The 22,161-nt window shown below is 37.6% G+C and overlaps 3 protein-coding genes across 3 annotated transcripts; 2 read left to right on the top strand and 1 right to left on the bottom strand.

The window, feature by feature from the left end:
* Nucleotides 1-11,091: 11,091 nt before the first annotated feature.
* LOC103991617 (heavy metal-associated isoprenylated plant protein 28) lies at nt 11,092-12,045 on the top strand. Its single transcript, XM_009411123.3, has 3 exons — nt 11,092-11,230; nt 11,315-11,390; nt 11,475-12,045. Exons 1-3 carry the CDS (start codon nt 11,225-11,227, stop codon nt 11,834-11,836), a joined length of 444 nt encoding a protein of 147 aa, XP_009409398.1. The 5' UTR covers nt 11,092-11,224; the 3' UTR covers nt 11,837-12,045.
* Nucleotides 12,046-12,520: 475 nt separating this feature from the next.
* On the top strand, nt 12,521-15,953 carry LOC103991618 (14-3-3-like protein D). Its single transcript, XM_009411124.3, has 7 exons — nt 12,521-12,717; nt 12,803-13,109; nt 13,200-13,287; nt 14,478-14,587; nt 14,667-14,815; nt 15,498-15,535; nt 15,659-15,953. Exons 1-7 carry the CDS (start codon nt 12,645-12,647, stop codon nt 15,659-15,661), a joined length of 768 nt encoding a protein of 255 aa, XP_009409399.2. The 5' UTR covers nt 12,521-12,644; the 3' UTR covers nt 15,662-15,953.
* A 785-nt stretch (nt 15,954-16,738) lies between these two features.
* Nucleotides 16,739-21,975, bottom strand: LOC135617180 (polyadenylate-binding protein-interacting protein 9-like). The gene is made up of 10 exons (XM_065117169.1): nt 21,351-21,975; nt 20,943-21,053; nt 20,727-20,771; nt 19,079-19,151; nt 18,885-18,997; nt 18,651-18,710; nt 18,380-18,427; nt 18,213-18,281; nt 17,170-17,231; nt 16,739-17,092 (listed from the first exon to the last, which is right to left on the bottom strand). Exons 1-10 carry the CDS (start codon nt 21,693-21,695, stop codon nt 17,014-17,016), a joined length of 1,005 nt encoding a protein of 334 aa, XP_064973241.1. The 5' UTR covers nt 21,696-21,975; the 3' UTR covers nt 16,739-17,013.
* Between the last annotated feature and the right edge of the window lie 186 nt (nt 21,976-22,161).

Genomic DNA, 22,161 nt, shown 5'->3' on the forward strand with positions numbered 1-22,161 from the left:
CCACATCGTTGAAGGAATTTGACAGTAATGTCAATATAATGAAGCACATTATAGCTTTTCATGACTAGATGTCTCTATATGACACCTTGGACGCCTTACAATGTTGCATCCTTCCAACCATGTTAAGAGATATAGCACGAGAATGATACATTCGCTTGAAGTCACTTTCCATTAGCTCTTTTGCCCAGCTGGCAAGGGAGTTCTTAGCGACAACACTCCTTAGACTCAGGCAAGAGAAGGAAGACACTCATTCACTCGGTTCACAAATGAAATTTGAGGCATAATAGATACTCATTTATTGCTTATTATATAGACCTTTATGACGAGGCTCAAGCCTCTGTCTCTTTTGATCATTGATACATCAATTATCGATAATTACACTTAAGGCACTTCAAAGAGTCAATCAATATATTATCAATAAGGCAATAGTCTCAGACAAGAGTGAGAAATCATGCAAGGGCCAAAGTAGGAGTGACCACAATTAACTTCGACAACAAGGTAATATAGGAGAAAGGAATGACCCAAGATACCTCATTCGAAAGAATTCTTACAAATAAAAGAGGAGAGACTTTTAAGAGTTCCTCACATAAAAATCCCTATTGATGAAAAGAGATAGATCCAAGTACTATCATTTCTATCAAGATTATAGTTACAACACTAAAGATTATCTTGACTCAAAAGTGTAGATTGAAGAGTTTATATATCGAAGACACCTTGGGTAGTTTATTTGAAAACACTAGGAGCTCTCACCTTGACCTCAAGGGTTGGTGGAGAGATAAATTAATATCATCATCGGTGAATGTGCCTTGAGGGGTTAGCTCCTTGGCCCATAAGTCTTATGCTTGAGCTATTATTGAAAAGTGTTCCAGAATAGATGATGACTCGGATATAACCTTTAAAGAGGAAGAGGTAGAGTATCTCAACCCAAACCATGATGATGCCTTAGTAGTTTTCATGAGGATGCTCAATGCTCAAATGAAGAGGGTCATGATCAACATAAGTAATTTTGCTAATATCCTATATTTTGATGTTTTCTAAAAGCTTAGTTTTAACTAATGATCCTACTGCGATGACTTTCTCATTGATGGGTACAATGATGACTCCAACTTGCTTCTCAAGACTATGAGCTTGAATGACACATTTAAAGACAAGTCATGCTCCAAAACGATCTCGACCAAATTCATGTAGGTGAATATCCTCTCAACGTACATTATGATCATAGGTCGACCCATGTTGAATAAGCTAAAAGCAATGGTGTCGAATTATCATATGACAATAAAGTTCTTGATGAGAGTTGACATTAGAGAGCTAAGAAGCAATCAAAGGTGTTACATTAGTGCTACCTAAATACGATCTCTCTATCAAAGAGAGCTCGACCCAAAGCTCCACCTATGGACCCTTGAGACATGACTAAGTCTGCCCACATCTTGAGATAGTGGAACTACTGATTGAGGTACCTCTAAATAAAGTTTGACATTACTAAACTATCAAGGTCGAGGTAACACTTCCCTAGGAGAGACAAGTGTTTGTATGGTCATCGAGAGACACACTAAGACTAGACTCCAACATAGCTCAACACTTGAACATTTCTCCAAAGGCATGACCAATGAAGCAAAGGCCTCACAAGTTTACTGTTGATTGCCAATTGATCATTAATAATAAAATATACAAACTATTAGGCATGAGGTTCATTTATGAGGTGCAATACCCCCAATGGTTCACCGATATTATACTCTTTAAAAAATTAAATGTTGTTTGTTGACTATACTGGTCTCAACAAAGCATACTAAAAAGATAGCTTCTCTTTCCTCGGATTGATTAGCAAGTTGATATCACCTTAGGTTATAGGCTTCTCACCTTTATGAATATATTTTTGAGACATAACCAAATCAGAATAGCATCGGAAAACCAAGAGTATATTTCTTTCATCACCAATAGGAGAACATTTTATTATCGAGTCATGCATTTTATACCAAAAAATGTTGAGCCAATTTATTAAAGGATGATGAATAATATGTTTAAATATTAGATCAGAAGAAATATCGAAGATTATGTGGATAACATAATGTTGGAAAACCATAGAGAGCATCACATGTATAGTAAAAAAATAAAAACAAAATAAATTTTCCAAAAGAAGTTTATGGAATCGTTGTGCAAAAATCAAGAGCGAAAAACTCATAAAACCAAAAACTACATAACATGTTTGAGACGTTCTCACCTATGGGAGATCACATATCCCCAGTATACAAATCTCAATCCATGGATGAAGGAGCTCTCGCAAACTCCTTTTTAGCAGTAATCCACATGACGGATGAAACGATGATGCACCTCCTTTTGCAGCACATGCTTTTCCTTGCTTTTGTGCACCAAAAAGCAACACCAATTCAAGAATGGGCCAACCTTTCTTGTTATACTCACACCTTAAATAGGACTGATGGTAGGAGAGGAAAGGGAGGGAGGAGAATAGGAGGTGCACAACCAAAAAGTCTAGCTTATGATTCTTTGGTCTCTCTTCCTATTTATAGAAAGCCCTCTCAACTAAACCCTAATAGATCATTCTTTTTGGATATTAAATCTTTATCCAATAACCCCTGACTTAACGGATATTGAATCCACATCTAATAGGGCTTAGATCTATTTAATTATGAATCATATGCAACCCACAAGTCTTGTTTTCATGGGACATTAACTAACTCTTCATTTAATAGAACTAGAGAAAGAGCCACTAAGTTGCTAGGACTCATACATACTAATGCATGTGGTCCTATGTCAACTCAAGCCATAGTAATTTTTTATACTTCATTATATTTACTAATAATTTCTTTAGGTATGGGCATGTGTATTTAATAAAGTACAAGTCCGAAGCTTTCAAAAAATTCAGGAAATATAAGAATGAGATATAAAACCAGATTGGAAAAAGTATCAAGTCTTTTTTATTAGATTTAGGAGAGAATTCTTGAGTACAAAGTTCATACAGTTTCTCAAATACCATGAGATTCTATCTCAATAGACCCCTCTTTATACATTTTAGCCCAATGGTGTATTAGCCTCTTTATACATTTTAGATATGGTGCGGTCTATGATGAGTTTTACTAACCTACTCATCTCATTTTAGAGCTACGCCCTAGAATCTGTAGCTTACCTTCTAGACAAAGTTCTATATAAAATGGTAGTGTCTACACTATATGAGATATCGAAAAAGAGGAAGCTTGATCTTAATGTTGTTAAGATTTGGTGGTGCTTTGCCTACGTTAGGAGACACAATCCCGACAAGTTAGAATTAAAGATGAAATGGTGCAAGTTCGTGAGATACCCTAAGGAGACTTATGAGCATTATTTCTATCACCCCGAGGATCAAAATGCCTTTGTTACCAAAAGGGCGGTGTTCCATGAGAAGAAACATATTCTTAGTAGAAACAGTGAGAGCGTGATAGAGTTGAGCAAGGTTAGAGAACCTGGCTCAAGTACTATTCTGTAAGATGAGTCTATTCAGGTACCTATCACACAAATTTCAACTTTGCATAGGTTCGGTAAGTGGGAGCAATTAGATCATATGACTTCGTTAAGAACGAAGATTATCCTTGTATATATAGGAAGGTAAGTGAGAGCCCCTATCACCTTCTTTATGCTATATGTGAATTACATCCTAATTATTGGGGATGATGTAAGAATGTTTTCCATGGTTAAAACTTGGTTATCTAGACATTTCTCCATGAAGGACTTAGGGGAAACATCTTATATTTTTAGAATTCAGATTTATAGAGATAGATTCAAGAAGATGCTCAGCTTGTCCCAATCTAAGTACATAGACACAATTATCAAAAGGTTTGGCATGAAAAATTTCAAGAAATGTCTTATACTAATGAGACATGGAGTATCACTTTCTAAGAGTATGTCCTAAAGACTCCTATAAAAAGAGTAGATATGGATAAGATACCCTATACCTCTACGATATGATCTATCATATATGCTATGCTATGTACCAATCATGATATAACGCATGATCTAAGTGTTATAAGTAGGTATTAGGCAAATTCATGTTTGGAATACTATAAGGCAATAAAGTATATCCTTAAGTATTTGAGAAGGATTAAGAATTTTTTACTAGTATACGAATAATGTAGCCTCGAGATTGAGGGCTTATAAGGACTCGACTTCTAGTCCAATGTCAATGATAGTAAGTCAAACTCAAGGTATGTGTTCACCCTGAATGGAGGAGTAATAAGCTAGAAGAGTTCTAAACAAGACACTATTGTTGACTCATCCATTAAGGCAAAGTATATTACTATGGTAAAAGCATCAAATGAGGCAATTTGGATGAAGAAGTTAATCACAAATCTGGGAGTCATGCTGAGCAGTAAAGAACCAATTCCTTTGTATTACGATAACAACAAATCGATTGCTCAAGTGAAGAATCTCATGTTTTATCAGAAGTCCAAGCACGTCCTAAGAAGGTTCCACTTGATTAGAGAGATCATAACTCGTGATGATGTAGTAGTGGTAAGAGTTCCATTTGAAGATAACATTATAGATCTATTGACAAAGTCGTTATCTCAAATTATTTTCAAGCATCACCGGGACCTGATGGGGATTAGGCATGTGGGTGATTAACTTTAGGTCAAGTGGGAGATTGCTAATTACAAGTGTCATATAAGTCAATCACGTAAGTGATGACACGTGTGATACGCTGTATAATCTCTTTTGGTTAATATTAATAATGATATATGATGAATATATATTGTGATATCTTTCGATCCGTGTGTAATGAGAATTGGATTATTATGAGATTATGATAATGAGACAAATTCACCTTTAAACATAAATCCTAAATATTTTTTATCATAGGTTACTCGAGAAGGACATCGAGGTAATCAGATAGTTTCATAGCTACTATACTGTATACCCGTCTATATAATGAAGATAATTTTATAGCTACTTGTGTGGAGACACTAGGGATATAGTGCAGGTACTTATTGGAAAAAGAGTTCACTAACTGATTCGATTACAGAATGTTAGATGGTTAATAATACCATATCATTATACAATGATTTTGTAGTCCTAATTATGTATCTAGTTCTTAGACTTGAAACACCAAGGATGCATCGTTTGAGAACTCTATTCTTTGATACTGGACTTATATGTTTGAAAGTTCCGGGTCTAGTACAAACGGTCATTGGAAATGATAACTAATCTTACGAAGGTAATTTGGTGTCAATAAAGAAAATTCCACTCTCGATATCATAAGAGAAATATCTCATATGTTCTCACTTAGACAAATCTCTAGTCAGGGTCATTCGGATCGTGATGAATCCAATAAGCATGAGATTGTATTGATAGAGGAGTTATCTGGGAAAATCCGATTAGAGTAAGACTTTGATGGATTTTATATTGGCCTAGAACACCATATCTAATATATGATCTTTGAGATATTATATGGATAAGAGACTATAGATATCATATTCGTTTGGGGACTATAGTGTAGTGGCATAGTACGTCTATAATCGATGAGTTGAGTAAATTATTAAGAGGATAATAATTCACTAAATTGAAAAGAATTCTAAGTCAGAAGGATTTTTGATATGTGCAACTTATAGCCAATCAGTATTAGGCCTAGAGGGTCATATCCATATATGGTAGATAACGCGACGAATAGAGAATTGGATATGAGACATCTAATAAGCCTCTATTTTAATAGATCTTTGGGAGAGACTCAATGAAGCTTAAAATGATTTTTGGATGGGGATCTAATATCTATTAAGCCAGGGGTAATTGGATTGAGATCCAATACCTAATAAAAAGGATCCATTAGGGTTAATTAAATGAGACTCTTTGTAAATAAAAGTTAAGACTAAAAGAGTTAGAGGCTAAACCTCTATTAGCGCCACTCTTCTCATCTCCTTCCATCTTCTTCCTCTAGCCAACTATCCCCTCTCTAGTGCGAGAGGACAATAAGAGGGACCAATTCCTCCTTGTGTGCTATTGCATGGTGGTGTGCGATCACAAGGAAAGAATGTGTAGGGAAATGTAGGGGGCGATATCACATACGTAACGAAAGAACATAAAATAAAATCCCTAAATTTTCCAAAGATATGTTTGTTGTCATACGAAGATTGGTGCGCAAAATCTATGAAACTTAAAACTGCGTATATTAAAGATTGTGTTATATCCCTGAATCCCTACAGATCTGTAGGAGAGGATGAAGAAAGCCGAGCACTCTCCTCTCTAGTGGTAATCCATACAGTAGAGCTACGATAATTCTCCTCAAGTCTCCAGGCCTACTGAGGAGGAGAAGAAGAGAGAAGAATAGGAGATGATAATGTAGAAAAGATTTAGCCTATGAACCATTGGTTCTCTCCTATTTATAGAGGTCTCATATCAACTTAACCCTAATGGATCCTGCCATATTAGGTATTGGATCTTCATCCAACTACCCAAGCCTCTTAGATTAGTAGATCTCTATTCAATAATCTCTCATTGGCTCTTATTGGATCTTATCCATAGGATCCAATAATTCATGGGCTTATTGGATATCCAATAAGATAGGGGCTTCGACGGATATCTCATATTTGAACCTCTACTCATTACAATACCTACCATATATGTGTGACCCTCTAGGCTCAACATCGAACTGCCCATGAGTCATACTTTTTAGAACTCATTCTAGTTCAGTAAATTATTATCTCCATAACAATTCACTCTACTCATCAACTATAGACGTACTAGGCCATTACGCCGTAGTCCCCAAACAATGCAGGGGACTCCAATTAATTGGATATGTCTATCCTCAGTTATTGTATACATATAGTCTTTCATTCATCTAATATTTCAGAGACTGTATACCAGGTATAGTGCTATTAGACCCATATGGTTTCTGCTCGAGTCTCGCTCTAATCGGATTCTCCTGAAGAAATCTTTCTCTCTCAATTAGAATGACCCTAGCTAGGGATTTGTTTAAGCAAGAACACATGAGATATTCTTCTCATGACATTAAGAGTGAATAATCCTCTATCAACACTCAATAGTCCTCGTAAGGTTGGCTACCACTCCCGATAACCAATTGTGTTAGATCTGAAACCTCCAGACTTACAAGTCCGATATCAAAGAATGGAGAACTCATACATGACATCCTTGGTTTCTCAAGTCTAAGGACCAGATATACCACTAGGGCCATAAAATTATTATTTGACAATAAAGCATCATCAACCATCTAGTATTCCATAAGCGGATCAATCAATAGACTTATTCTCTAATGAGCACCTATACTATATCTCTAATTTCCACACACGAGCAGCTATGAGACTAGCTGCATCCATCATATAGACAGGTATACAGCATACCAGTCTGTCTGGTTATCTTGATATCCCTCTCGAGTAACCTATGATCGGGATTATTTAGGATATATGTTTAAAGATTAATCAGTCTCATTATCATGATATTATCACGATCTGATTCTCATTGTACAGATCCATAGATATCATAATATATTTAAGCAATAAGCAATATAAAGTGATAAAATATCAAATAATAATAATAAGAAAAAAGATTGCGTGTCAAGTCATACATATCATCACTCATGTGATTGGCTTGCAGGGCATCTATGACTAGTATTGGTTAGTTCCCTCCTATTTATAGAGGCTTTATGTCAATTTAACCCTAATGAATCATGCCATATTGGGTACTAGATCTTCATCCAACTATCCAAGCCTCGTAGATTAGTGGATCTCTACCCAATAATCTCTCATTGACTCTTATTGGATCTTATTTAAGATCTAATAATTCAAGAGTTTATTGGATACCCAATAAGATATGAGCTCTAGTAGATAACTAATATCTGAACCTTTACTCGTCGTAACACCTATCATATGCGTGTAACCCTATAAGCCCAATATTAAACTGATCGTGAGTCATACCTGTCAGAACTCCTTCTGACTCAATAAATTATTATCTTTATAATAATTCACTTGACTTATCGATTGTGGATGTATTAGGTCACTATGCTGTAGTCCCCAAATGATACAGGGGAATCCAATCAATTGGACATGTTTGTCCTCAGTTATTATATATCTATATGCCCTCATCCATCTAATATCCTAAAGATCATAAATCGAGCATGGTGCTATTAGGCATATACTGTTTCTACTCGAATCTCACTCCAATCAGATTTTCCTAAAGAACTTTTTCTCTCTTACTCCGAATGATCATGGGTAGGGATTTGCCTAAGCAAGAATACATGAGATATTTCTTTCATGACATCGAGAGAGAATGATTCTCTATCGACACTCAATAGCTCTCATAGGTTAGCTATCACTCCCGATAACTAGTTGTGTTAGATTTGAAACTTTTAAGTTTATAAGCCCGATATTAGATAATGAAGTATTCATACAGAACATCCTTGGTGTCTCAAGTCTAAGGATCAGATATACCATTGGGATGACAGAATCGTTGTCTAAGAATGAGGTATCATCAACTATCCAGTATTCCGTGAGCGGATCAATCAGTGAACTCATTCTCTAATGAGCATCCACATGGTATCCCGAGTGTCCCTACATGAACAGTTATAAGATCAGTTACCTCGATCATATAAATAAGTATACAACACACCAGTTTATCCAGTCATCTCGAAATCCCTCTCGAGTGACCTATGATCGAGATTATTTAAGGTTTGTGTTTAAAGATGAATCGGTCTCATCATCATGATCTCATCACGATCTGAGTCTCATTACATAAATCCATGAATATCACAATATATGCTCGTATGTAAGATAAAATAATAAAATATCAAATAATATAATAAATAAAAAGAGTGTATATCATGTCGCATGTGCAATCACTTACGTGATTGACTTGCAGGGCACCTATGACTAATAACATAGGTAAAAAAAAACTAAGCCCCCACAACGAGAAGCATAAGAGAAAATTTACTTGAAGTATGTGGGTTAGGAATACTAACCCCCATGAGAAAAAACTTTATTATATCTATGGGTCAAAAAAACTCAACTCATGAGAAAAAACTTATCATGGAAGGTGGCATAAATGAAATGTACTCAAGGTACATGAATCAAGAAAACCTAATCCCTAGAGGATCTGATGCCAAGGTATAGAGGTCAAGCACCGCTTAAGGTGTTGAGATCGACTATCGAGGTGCAAAGGTCAGTTACTGGCACCTCCACACACCCCCCCCCCCACTATCGAGGTGAGGAGGTCGAGCACCTTGACCCCCTTACTACTCGAGTTAACACACCCCCCCTCCTATATCAAGGTGAGGAGGTCGAGCACCTTGACCCCCTTACTACTCGAGTTATAGAGGTTGAGTGATACCCCGACCCCCTTTGGACATGCCCAAAATATGTTGGTTGGGCACCCCTCCTCCCCTTCAGAAAAATGATCAAAAGAGTATAAAATCATTATGTCATATGGGCTAAATGTCATGCTTCAAAACCTCACTAAAGAGCTCTTGAAACATCCCTTCGGGATCGGGGTTGGGGTCGGCGGGGCGAGGAGACGAGGGGGGGATGGGGAGGACGCACAAACAATAAGAAAGATATTGATAATCAATCACCATCCAATATGTGGCCTCCACGTGACATCCAGACTAGGAGAAGACAAAAATTACTCTCCATAAGTAAGCAATTGTAAGCTATCTCTACCTTTCGTAGCCTACATAGATAAAATTTTGAATTGAGGTCGTTAAAGGTGGTTAAAGACTATCTCATCGTAAAATATTTCATAAAATATTACCCCTATGTATAAAAGTTTACTTTTAATAAGGTTAGAGAGGATTATTTTTTTGTCATACTAACCTATCTCAAGTATAAGTGTAAAAGAAATCAGATAGGAAAACTCTTTTCGGCCTAGGTTTTTTATACGGGTAACACTTATAAAGCTCAAAGTTCTTACCTTTAAGGTATCTCGACTATATCTCGAATATTTGTACCCACATGGATCGAAATTATGTCAGGATGACTAACATATTAATGATATTTTCCTATAACATTTATAGTTATAAGCGTTCAAGGTTTGGTTTGGTTGAAGAAAGATACTTCGAATAAAAAACAAACATACTTAATCGGACTAATTTAAAACTAATTAATCTAGTTCAATTAACTAATTTATAATTTTAAATAATTAAAAATATATTTCAAATAAATTGGTTTAGTTCTATTAAATCGAACCAGAATATTAAGATTTATAAAATTAAGCTCGTGTCATTTATAAAATTCGATCTTTGATTGATTTAATTAATTAGTTTTAATCAGTTAAATACTACTAAACTTAATTAGATTTGTATCTTTTAAATTAAAACTATTCATTTCGACTTAAACTGATTAAATAAACCAATAAAAAAAACCTTAAATCAGAATTATTTATTATCTTCGTATCGAATCATTTCTGAATCCGTTTGGATAATCGATTCTAAATCAATACGATGAAGGTTCAATTTCGATTTGGTTGGATTTTTTATTCGATTTTAACACTATCTACCGTGTTATAATGGATTCTAAATGATCACGTAGTGCCACGTCGGATCTCAATCGACCGAAGACACCAGGTGTGCTGACGACACGTTGCGTCGTTTGACTGGGCACACGTACGTTGTCCCCGCCCCGTAGCCATTTACTTCGTGGCGAGGCAATCTCGGCGCCTCCCTGAAACCGCGGGTCGACAAAGATCCGCTACGGCGTCTTTTGGAGTTGGAAGCCGCCCAGCACCGACATCGCTGTTTTCCCGATGACTTTGGTGTTCGTGACCCACGTGATGCTTTTTCGTTCGTCGAATATAGCGTTTGATGTTTCGAATGTCACAATCGATCGTCACCTTTGGATGCTAGGGATGCAACTTCCCACGTCGGTCTCCCGTGCTTGCGACGCAAGTTTCGAGCCCCGGAGCGGGGCACGTGGCAACTTCCCGTTGGACCAAACATTCGTTTCCTCCGGAGACTTGGGGAAGTCATCCCGCGGTCGACATAGTCGGTGAAAGGCGATGCTTTTATATTGTTTATTATTGACTGCAGTGCTACAGAAGAACGCGGTATCTTCTCATTGCCTCACTCGCAGATCCCTCAAACCAGTCTCTATATATCTCCGTAGGAGCTGTAGAGGCCACTCACTCATCCAACCGTTACTAAGACCTTTCGATCAAGAGAAAGCTGAATCATAGCTTATTTCTTCTAGCTAGCGAGCAACAAGAGGAGGAACTGAGCTGCTGCTGAGAAGTTGAAGACAAGATGACAGTAAGTCCCTGCCGTGAACTATTTCTGTGTTCGCCAGTGTGTTTTGCTGCTTGTTGTGATGAGATGTGCTGGTAATGTTCTCAGATTATAGAGATGTGCGTGCATATGGACTGCTCTGGCTGCGAAAGCAAGATAAGGAAGGCCCTACTGAAGCTGGAAGGTAGGATACGAAGCTGTGGTGAGATCAATTGGTCCTTCACATGGACGTAGAAACTTATCCTGGTCGATTTATGTGATGGTACAGGGGTACATGATGTGGAGATAGATATGGAGAGGCAGAAGGTGACGGTGACAGGGTGGGTGGACCAGAAGAAGGCGTTGAAGGCCGTGAGGAAGACCGGCCGTAGGGCGGTCCTGTGGCCGTATCCTATGAATGCGGAGGACGCCACCTACAGCCAGGCGTACTACCACCTGCAGCACCCGGCTCCGGCACATCACCTGATCTTTAGCGCTGCTCCAAAGTCCAAGTATAACTATCGGAAGCATGGGTATGACGATTCGAGCATGCATGGTTACTACCAGAGGCCACCCCACAGCCATATCATCGATGAGAAGGCACGCATGATGTTTAGTGATGACAACCCAAATGCTTGCTCGGTTATGTAGATACTGCTCTAGTTCGTGTATGACAATACAGCTTCTTTGGAAGTTTTGGGGTCTGTCATCAAGCTTGCACTCGTGTGGATAAAGGAAAAGCATATTTGGTTTGGTTCCCAATAAGGGATTCATTCCCTTGTTTGCTGTCGATGATGTAAAGGCATATATGATTATTAGTCTTCTTCTTTCTCACGTAAGAAAAGCTTCTTTGTTTGGTACACCTAAACGATTTCGCTCAAACAAAGATAGAATTCTGCAGCACACATGAAACTTGTGCAGAGCTGTTTTCCCTTTGAGAAATACAAAAAAATTAGATGAGAATCTTACTCCACCTTAAATTGATCTATTAGCCAGTCAAAATTGGTCATGTTTGACCAACCGTTAGGCTTAGATGCATAATGTCGACGACAGATGCTTGGGGGCTGTGTTGAGCGCCAAGAGAGTGATGGAGACAGCCGAGCTTCTGGAACGGGGACCCAGAAATCTCGAAGCCCGCCTACACGAAGTGCTGTAAACCCCCTCAATTGATGCGGTCCAATAAAAGGCCCAAATCATGTGCCGGAACGGAAAAGTAGCAGGTAAAGAAACGGATCACCGTGATGCGGCGCATCCGACGGTACCTGGAGCCCGCATCGAGTTTCTCCCGAATCTTGACGCAACGGCTATTTACTGGCGGGGAGAAGAGGGGTTGTTTTGCTGTCTTCCGCCTGCTGTCCTCAAAACCGGCTAAAATAGGAAGCCGAGGGCACGACTGCAAGCGATCGAGGCCAGGAGGAGAGACGAAGAAGAGGAGATCGATTCGATCCGACCTCTCACCATGGCGTCGCAGAGAGATCGTGAAAACCACGTCTACGTCGCTAAGCTAGCAGAGCAGGCCGAGCGCTACGACGGTGAGGACCCCCTCCTTTCCCCCTTCGAGGTCTCCAGACCATAGGGCCGATTAGACTGGGGTCTTGGTGGTGGTTTCTGGTGCAGAGATGGTGGACGCCATGAAGAAGGTGGCGAACCTAGACGTCGAGCTCACTGTGGAGGAGCGGAACCTGCTGTCGGTGGGGTATAAGAACGTGATCGGGGCTGGGAGGGCCTCGTGGAGGATCCTCTCTTCGATCGAGCAGAAGGAGGAGGCCAAGGGGAACGAACAGCACGTCAAGAAGATAAAAGAGTACAAGCAGAAGGTGGAGGCGGAGCTCTCTGGCATCTGCAGCGACATCATGACGTTGATCGATGAGCATCTCATCCCGTCCTCTGTCGCCGGGGAGTCGTCAGTCTTTTACTATAAGATGTGAGTCAGATCTGAGATCTTTATGGCGGGATTTTGGATGAATGCGTGCTAGATCTGGGGATCCATTTCTTTTGCTTGATTTGGCTGTAGGAAGGGAGATTACTATCGTTACCTTGCAGAGTTCAAGACTGGCAACGAGAAAAAGGAGGCTGCAGATTACTCTTTGAAAGCATATGAGGTAGGAGTTTTCCGCCTAGATTTGACTCTCAAGTTTTAGGTATTATCACTAATTTTGGTGCTTTTTTTAGTGACATTTTGATTTTTCCCTGCTCAAAATGATATTTTAGGACCTCTGCATAAGAATCAATGATATGTGGTGCTTCATTTCCTCCCTATATGGTCTTTGTATTGTTTACAATGACTGACTTCTAGCTTGCTGAGAATATCTTTATTTTTTCTCTTGGAATCTTCTGCTTGTTCTTAGTTTGTTGTCTCATCTAGTAATAGAGTAAGAACAACGTTCTCAGTCTATTACTTTGGCTCTCTCATAGAAAGATACATTTTATCTCAGACGGTAAATGACTGTTCTAGCAATCTGGTTGATCAAATTACTAGAGATGGGTGGAGACAGAAGAGAGAAAAGGAGTATCTGCACAGAAAGCATAATATTTGTATTGTTTCTTAAATAGGCAGCAAAGATGCTTGATGCAAACTTCACTAAAAATCAGAGATAACAAAGACCCCCCAAATACAGGGATCTCTAACTCTGGAACTGCATCTCTGCAAAAATTGCAAGTACAAGAGATGTCACAGTGATAATGTGTTGATGTTACTCGATCTTCTCCTAAAATTGTTGGCTTGGCGGAAATAATCATTTTTTGCACTTTATTAAATATTCTTTATTGGAGTCTACTCTTCAGATCTCTGATCAGTGTTCTAGGGCAAAAGGTGGAGTTGCTGATTCATGACATTTGGCCAAAGGAAAAGTGACACATGTCAATCATCAAGCTTTATACTATTTCCTAGGTCGAAATTGTCTTGTGCACATATAGCCATTTAAGTTTATTTTGGTACGTAATCTCTATCAACAATCTACAGAAAAGCTTACAGTCAATTGCGCGAACATCAAAACATAGACTCAGAAACCTTTGTGGCATTTTTCTGTGAGGCATCAGTTATACTAAATATGTTATGCTTCTCTTTGAATTTATTTGGAATATTACTTTTATTTCTGCAGTTCTTTTTCAAGATTTTATTATGGTTGTGGTCGTGGTTGTGTTAGCTAATGTCTACACCATGACAGTGATATAGTGAAAACCAAATATATTGGGTGACATGCTGCACTAAGTTTGCATTGTGATTGCACTATGTTTACATAGTAGTGTGTTATCTTAGAAACTTTCCTGAATGTCTCAAACCTGTTAACAGGCAGCTACCAGTACAGCTGAGGCAGATCTGTCTCCTACACACCCAATTAGGCTGGGTTTGGCATTGAACTTCTCTGTCTTCTATTACGAGATTATGAACTCACCTGAGAGGTATGACCTGTTACAGATTTTCTCATTATTCTGTTGTTCTTGCGACAGATTTCATGTTAATTAAACTTTCTTTTCTCAGGGCTTGTCACCTTGCCAAGCAAGCTTTTGATGAAGCAATTTCTGAGCTTGATACATTGAGTGAGGAATCTTATAAAGACAGCACATTGATTATGCAACTTTTGAAGGATAACCTCACATTGTGGACCTCTGACATCCCCGAGGATGGAGGTAATAGCAACTCTAGTATGGGTGCTGTCTTGAATACTACTGCATCAAGGAGTCTATATTATGCTGTTGTTTTCTAATTTGGCATCTTGGTGTGTGCATAGCTCTATACATGAACTTGAACTATAGACCTATTTATTTATATGACCTTGAAGTGTCATATTTAGACATTTATGAATCCTTCCCTTAACATTGAGAATGTCTTCAATTTAGATCGAGAATATGTATCTTCTGCTGATTAAATGTGATTGAAGTTGCAGGGTCATATGAATATTCTTGCCTTGAAAGCTGACCCAATGTATGAAACAATAATGGAATAGTTGCAATCTTATCTTAGGCTTCTTCTGAACTACCATGCTAGTCATAAACTATCAAATAACTATCATTGTAGTTATACTATGCATCATATTACTACCATCTGTGGTATGTATCCTTCAATGAAATATTAAGTTGTAGTGATTTTCATTACTACTCTATGCTGTTTGTGGACTTTTCTTCTGATGTTTACCATGCCAAAACATGTCATCAAAAGCTTAAGCTGACATCATTATTCCTATATCATTGGCTATTTTCTGAACTCCTCCCTATGAATATATTGATTTCTAGACCTCCGAATCAATTTATGCAATTAAAGACCTTTTGTTGTTGTCCCCTGACTGTTGTTTTTGCTTATTGGCCACTGCAGAGGATACTACAAAAATTGGCACGGGTGAAGATGCACAGGTAATTTATTCAGGCTTCTTTCATTGTTCATAACTTTGTAATTCTAGAGGTTTCAAGCTGAAGTCTCTCCCAGTACATTTCCCACGTATTCATATTTTAATCGCTGGCTAACAAATTTTACAGTGAGTTCTACCAGCTGAAAGCTAGGACAGCAAGGATAAGGTTGCTATGGGAACATACATTCTGGCCTATATGGGCTGGTTGCAGCTAATTTTAAAGTCTAGCTTGCATTCTTATGCCTGTAGTGGATTTTTGTGTCACTGTTGGTATGTCCCAATGGGATGGCTTGAATTCAACTAAATCTGCAGCTTATTACTTCACTGTCATGTTTGTAGTACATCTATCAACATCACTGTGTGGCTGTGTTTCAAGTGTTCCCTAAATTGTTGCTATGGAGTGAAAAGTAGATCCTTTTCTTTGTTTGTGTCTACTGTAATTAGTTTTTAGGGTTTGTCTTTTTGTTTGTCAAGTTTGCAGCTTTTTAGTTTTCTCCCACAAGAGAATGGAAAGTAAGCCTAAACACTAGACTTCTAGACTTCTTCACTCTAGGATGTTGCTATTTAAAATGGCATCATGCTGGGAATTCATTTGATGACTGTATCATACACCCTACTTGAACTGAGATTGGTGTTCCCATTTTGCCATCTACTGTCAAGTGATTCTTAACTAGAATTTTGGGTGTTGATTCAGATACAAATTATTTGAGGCATTGCTTCATTTCTATATACATGTCTTGATAACATTAAAAAGGTTTGTAGGGAGATACCTCTGTTTAAGATTTTCCGTTAAATTCTCTGCTGTGCATTGATTTCATGCTTTGATGCCTCAAAGACCTATAGAAGTGCTAAGAGAACATATTAGTAGATGAAATAAACAATTACTTTCCAGAGGCGTTTCTAAATCAGGGGCAATAATATCAATACACATTTGATTGAGGTTGGAATATTACCAAAATAACTCAGGTAAACAACAATAATTGAAATATAACATTACCCGACTTCTCAATTACTTAGGAAGAAAAGTCATGATTCATATGAACTTTCCTAATACCTATATACTGCCTCATTTGCTGAGTTTTCCTTCTCTTTTACATCAAAGAAGTGCTAATTTTTTACCATGTAGTGACTAAGAATTAGATTCAGGGCAAATAGAATATGCTAAAGAAAACAAACACAACATCCAGAATTCAGCAGGACTTGAATCTAAGCAGAGGCTAGAGATCAGCCAAATGTCAATTGTTACTAAAACACAATGTAACTGCATAGGTATCTAAATCATTTCAGTTAAAATTATGTCCTAACAGATAACTAAGATCGGTCATCAAGGTTCTTTGACCCTTCTCGGCCAAAGGAAAACATATAAATTTTATGTTCCGGTTCGAGCATTAAAGCCTGCTGATGAGATGAATAGATGCTCTTAGCTGTGCCAATGCAGTATAACCTCGAAATGAAATATCATTAGATGGAATGCCAGTATGTTCAGTTGTTACTAAACCCAAATCCGTCTGAAGCAGCTCGTGGTACACGTGGCCTCACCGGTGTCTTTGAAGGACTCACCCTGAGATGCAGGATTCTCAATTCATGTTAGTTCAAAGAATTTCACATGCATTAGTTAAAGAGCAGTAAGAATATTGCCTGATGGGTAGATCTCCTAAAATTGTGCCGCTACAATTCAGAGCCATGATTGCACTTTCTGCCTGCATTCAAAGAAATGAATAATATTTTCAACATACCAAACTGTTGTCCAGCTTCATTGAGATGCTCAGAAAATGTAAAGATTGAAATGTAGGCATAATTTTTAGTCAAGGTATAATATTCAAGAGTAAGTTGTAATGTCTTTTTTGTTCATATTTTTCCTTCTATAAAAAAAACATGTTTCTTATTATTATATTCAAGGCATATATTTTTGTTCATAATTTTTTTCCTTGTAAGACAATCTAGAATTTCACTGCAGAGGAATGAAATGAATAGTATATTGCTTCTTATTGCGGGAAAAAGGATAGTATCTTCCTTTTTAGATTCAACAAATTCCTTTGTCAAGAAAACCTCTTACTGCAACAGTCCTGCCTTAAACGAACTTGTTTGATGTTTTCTTTTGAAATGTACACCAAAAAAAAAAATCACAACTAGAAAAGTACAAGATACAATCAATATAATCACACCTAATGGAACACTCAAGCATTGTAAAGCAAGTTAAGTTCAAATATAAATAACATAGAACAAAGAGCTACCCATACAACTTACAGCAACCAGTTTAAAAATTGAATAAACCTGATATATTACATCACAAGCTCAACACCCAAAGAGATTTATGCAGAAACAAGAAATTTAACTTGTAAAAAATGATTGTGAACGAATGGCACATATCAATCTTGTCCAAAAGATTCATAGGAAGTTAGCAGGAGAAATTCAATAGGAAACAACGCTAATTTTTTTGTTTGTAAGAAGGTGCTAATTAATAAAACAATTTGTCTTATAACCTAAACAGTGTAAAGAAAGAGCTAGAATATGGAAAGAGGATAAGGTTTTTTAATGGACAAAATGGTAGCACTCAACTGTCAGAATATCTGCCTCAAATCTGGACAGTCTTAGCCATCAACTTCTAGTGGAAAAAACTAAATTGCTCTTGCGTATATGTATTTAGTCTCAGTGAATAAAAAAGGTTACAATGAACTTACCTGAACAAACTCAACAAATGCAATACACATCGAGTGTACATTATCACCAAGTAGTCTCAAACGAGAAACCTGTGCAAAAAAATTACACTAACTAATAAGATACTATTACAAGCTTAATAATGTCAAGCACTTAGCTTTAAAGTGGTCATTTAGGGCAGTTATCTAACCTCACCACAAAATTGTTCAAAGAAAATTTTAATATCCATTTGAGTGACCTGCATCAGGACTAGAAGAATAAGTCCTTAAAAATGATCAACATGATCTTCGATGAACAATAGTTTTGACAGAATCATAAAATGACCTGCAAAATCACTTATAATTATCATTGTTCCATAATCAGAATCATTAAATCAGATTTCGTAGTTATGTTCTACACACATGCCCATTAGTAACTAGGGAAAAAGATGGATCATAGTGCAGGAAGCAGAGATCTGTCACCTTCTTATCGATGTTTGTACAATAAACTGTCCTTACAACCATTTTCTTTTCATCCTCGGACTGCATCAAAATTTTAGCACTCAGAAGGACATCGGCAAGCATAAACTAACAAAGTGAAGTAGCATTAAACAATCTCTCTTTTTTTTTTTTTTTTTCTTCTTTTTTCTTTTCTCTAAACAGTCTCTACAAGTAAAACTGTATGGGTGTTCACATGAAATGAGCAACCGTAATTACTTTAGGAAGAAATTTTGGATTCACTGGAAGAATTGCAGTCTTTGAAGGTAATACTCTGACAGGATAATAACCTAACATTGTCCCACCAAGATTCAGTGCTGCCCTTGCACCATCTACGAGGATAAAACCATTCTTGTAAACTGAGATGTGATACATGCATATCCAAGAAAACTTTGACAATCATATAAACTTACCCTCATCAGAGAACTCAATGAATGCAAATCGTAGAACTGAATGGGGGTCACCACAAATTCGGCAATCAACCACCTTCAGTAAGAAAATACTTAAAATAATCAGTGAAAGAACATCAATAAGCATGTGATAAGTTCATTGTGTCTGCAGTGAAAGAAAAAAGAGATGGATAAGAAAGAAATATCTTCTATTAACAGTAACATTTATGGACAGAGGAAAAACTCCTTTTCCCTAATATTAAACCAACTTATCTATTATCCTCCAAAGTGCAGAAATGTAACCTTCTCCCAGATTTGCTAATAATTTGGTTGGCTTAATTCCTGTTTCGAGTTGGATAAGAACTTTATGTACATTAAGATTTTCATATATCTTAGATCTATATTCAACAAAAAGGAAAGGTTAATGAAAACATTGTTTATAGATTGAGAATGAGATGATTAAATATGAAGAGTTCCGTCATGAGTTGTGTGATTACCATGTAACTGTTAGACTAAAGAATTATAAAACAATTATATGGTCAATCATGTTTTGCAAACTGAGATTTGGAACAATAAAGAAACAATATCTATAAAAAGTTTGTGTTGTTAGGATCAGGATTCAGGAAATTAAGGTGGATATATGGAATTTCTAAAATATTTTAAAAAATGTTTCATTTATGAACAATAAATATAGCTTCCATGCAAAATAGAATGAGGGATAATCAATTAAGACAATACAAACATAAATGTTTGATTAGATGACGAGCCAACTTGGATGTGGTGTGAGTAGAATAAGGCCCAAGACAACTTTACTACAAACAATAAGAAGAGATATAATTTATCTTAGTATGGCTAGGATCTTACCTTACATAAAAGTTCAATGGTGGGAAATTATCCATATAGTTGGCCTGAGATAGTTGAGGCATTATTGCTAGTTGTTGTTATAGTTGTAATTCCTGTTGAGGCATCACTTTGCCGGTCTTGTCAAATGCATTTTGTGGACATGTTAAGTTTAATTTTAGTGGACACAACTTTTTTATTCCTCTCAGTATTGGGAATGCCGGAGGATGATAACAGGGAAAATTATAAACCCATATGAAATCAAGAATTAATTTTCTAACTTGGTCTTTCAGTTGCTTTATGCATTTAAGAGCTAAAAAATTGGTTTGAACGAGCCTCGTAATGACAAAGGGCATGCATCATCAAAGAGGAAGAAACTGCATAATCTTTAGCCGCAAGTGTGGGACTTTTACAATGAATATGTAGGCCTGCGAGTCTCTGTCGGAAAGATATGACAAGCTGACCAGGAACCAATCTTAACCAAGATCAACAGCAGATTAACTTGTTAAAGGACAAGACTTCTATCTGTTACTGATAGTCCCACACTTCCAAAGGTCATTTCACATTTCCTTGTTTCAGGTGCCAAAATGGGTGCTAAAAAGCATAGACTGTTAAAAAAGAAATTTCCTATGGCAAAGTCATGGAAAAGCTAAATGTGTTCCTTGGTCAGTAAATTGGAGGGAAGTCAACAGATTAAAAGCAAAAAAAAATGAAACTCCAACCAGTTTAGCATTATCCAGTACAGGAAAATATATGATCATTCCAGGTTTTGTAAAGCATAAGTAGGAAAATTCTAATAGATTTTGTGATTTCTGAAGTTTGAGAAACTTACTGGTCCACAATTAGAAAATAGTTCAGCAAGATTTTCTTCAGTTACCTGATATTCATCAATAAACGATCCACGTTAGCACAACAAACACTAATACTGAATAATTGATCAAGTCATTGTTCATGATTATATGAAAAAGGAAACAGGCAAATTGACCAGAACAAGTAACATTCACAAGAGTGAATGATCAGGCTTATAAAAGGTTTTTGATGGACTCACAAGCTGATCAATGTCAGAAACATATACAGTTCGCCTGATGCTATCCTCCCTCTCAGCTCCCCGAGGTCTATTATTCGTCCTCCTCTTCCCCTCGTTAGAACCATTTCTTCTCTGCCAAAGAACGAGCGAAAATGCAGTTCAACAAAAAGGATTCATTTCAAGCAATTTCTCGAATAAAAATTGATATCTTTTTTCTCCAATTCCATGAATGTTCTAACAGATCGCGGTTACTTTCCAATTCAAAGTAATATCAATGAGGTTCTATATTCTCAGAAAAGGATGGACAAAGCTGGACAAATCCAATATCCTTTGAACCCTACAATTCAAGCCATCTAAGCTTAATATCCAAATTGCAGTAAAAGAAAGCAACGAAATCAAATTCAAGAGAAAAAGAATCCAAGTAACTACTCTGCGATTAGGCTGATCATTCGATGATCCATCTCCGCTCGATTCCTTAGTGCCACCATTGTTATTGATCGGTTCACTATTGTAATAAAAGTCATTCCACGATACGAAGATGGGCGCATCGGCCGAGAGCCGGCCGTCAAATTTGCGGTGACCACCGGCGGCGTCACCGGAGGCAGCATGAGAGGAAGGGAAGAACTCCTCGGCGGACGGGTTCAATTTGGAGAGCAAGTCCACCAGATTCTTCACGTCCCTCCGGTACTCCCTCTCTGCCTCCGCCTCCGCCGGCGACTGGCGGTGGATGAACGGATCGTCCGACCCGATCGCCTTCTCGGCCACCGCGGCCATTTTATTTCCCTTCACTCAAACAAACACCAACAACAACCTAATCGAGAACCGATCGAATCGGACAATACGACCGATCAAGCAAGAAACGATGCTGGCTGGCTCGCTCACTTCTCTCGCTTATTCCTGCGGGCTTGTTTTGGAAGATTGGAAGACTGAGATGGCAAATCGAGGAGAGAGGAGAGAGATAGGGGGCGAGGGGGAGAAAGGTGAGACGAACCCGACGGAGGGGAGATGTTGCGATTAGCTATAAATAGATGGATTATTCGCTGCTTGCAGCGTTTAGTTTGTTACTCTCACTAAATGAGAAGGGACAGATAGACCGAGAGAGAGAGAGAGAGAGTTCCCATTTTGTTGAATACTGTTTATTAATAAGATTATACCATATCATGTTAAATAGATGAAATAGGAACAGACAAGTGTAGTTAATTCATCAATGTCCAATTAATTTTAGGATTGGATTACAAAA

This window comes from Musa acuminata, chromosome BXJ2-7 (assembly GCF_036884655.1).
Source record: "Musa acuminata AAA Group cultivar baxijiao chromosome BXJ2-7, Cavendish_Baxijiao_AAA, whole genome shotgun sequence".
NCBI classification, from domain to species: domain Eukaryota; kingdom Viridiplantae; phylum Streptophyta; class Magnoliopsida; order Zingiberales; family Musaceae; genus Musa; species Musa acuminata.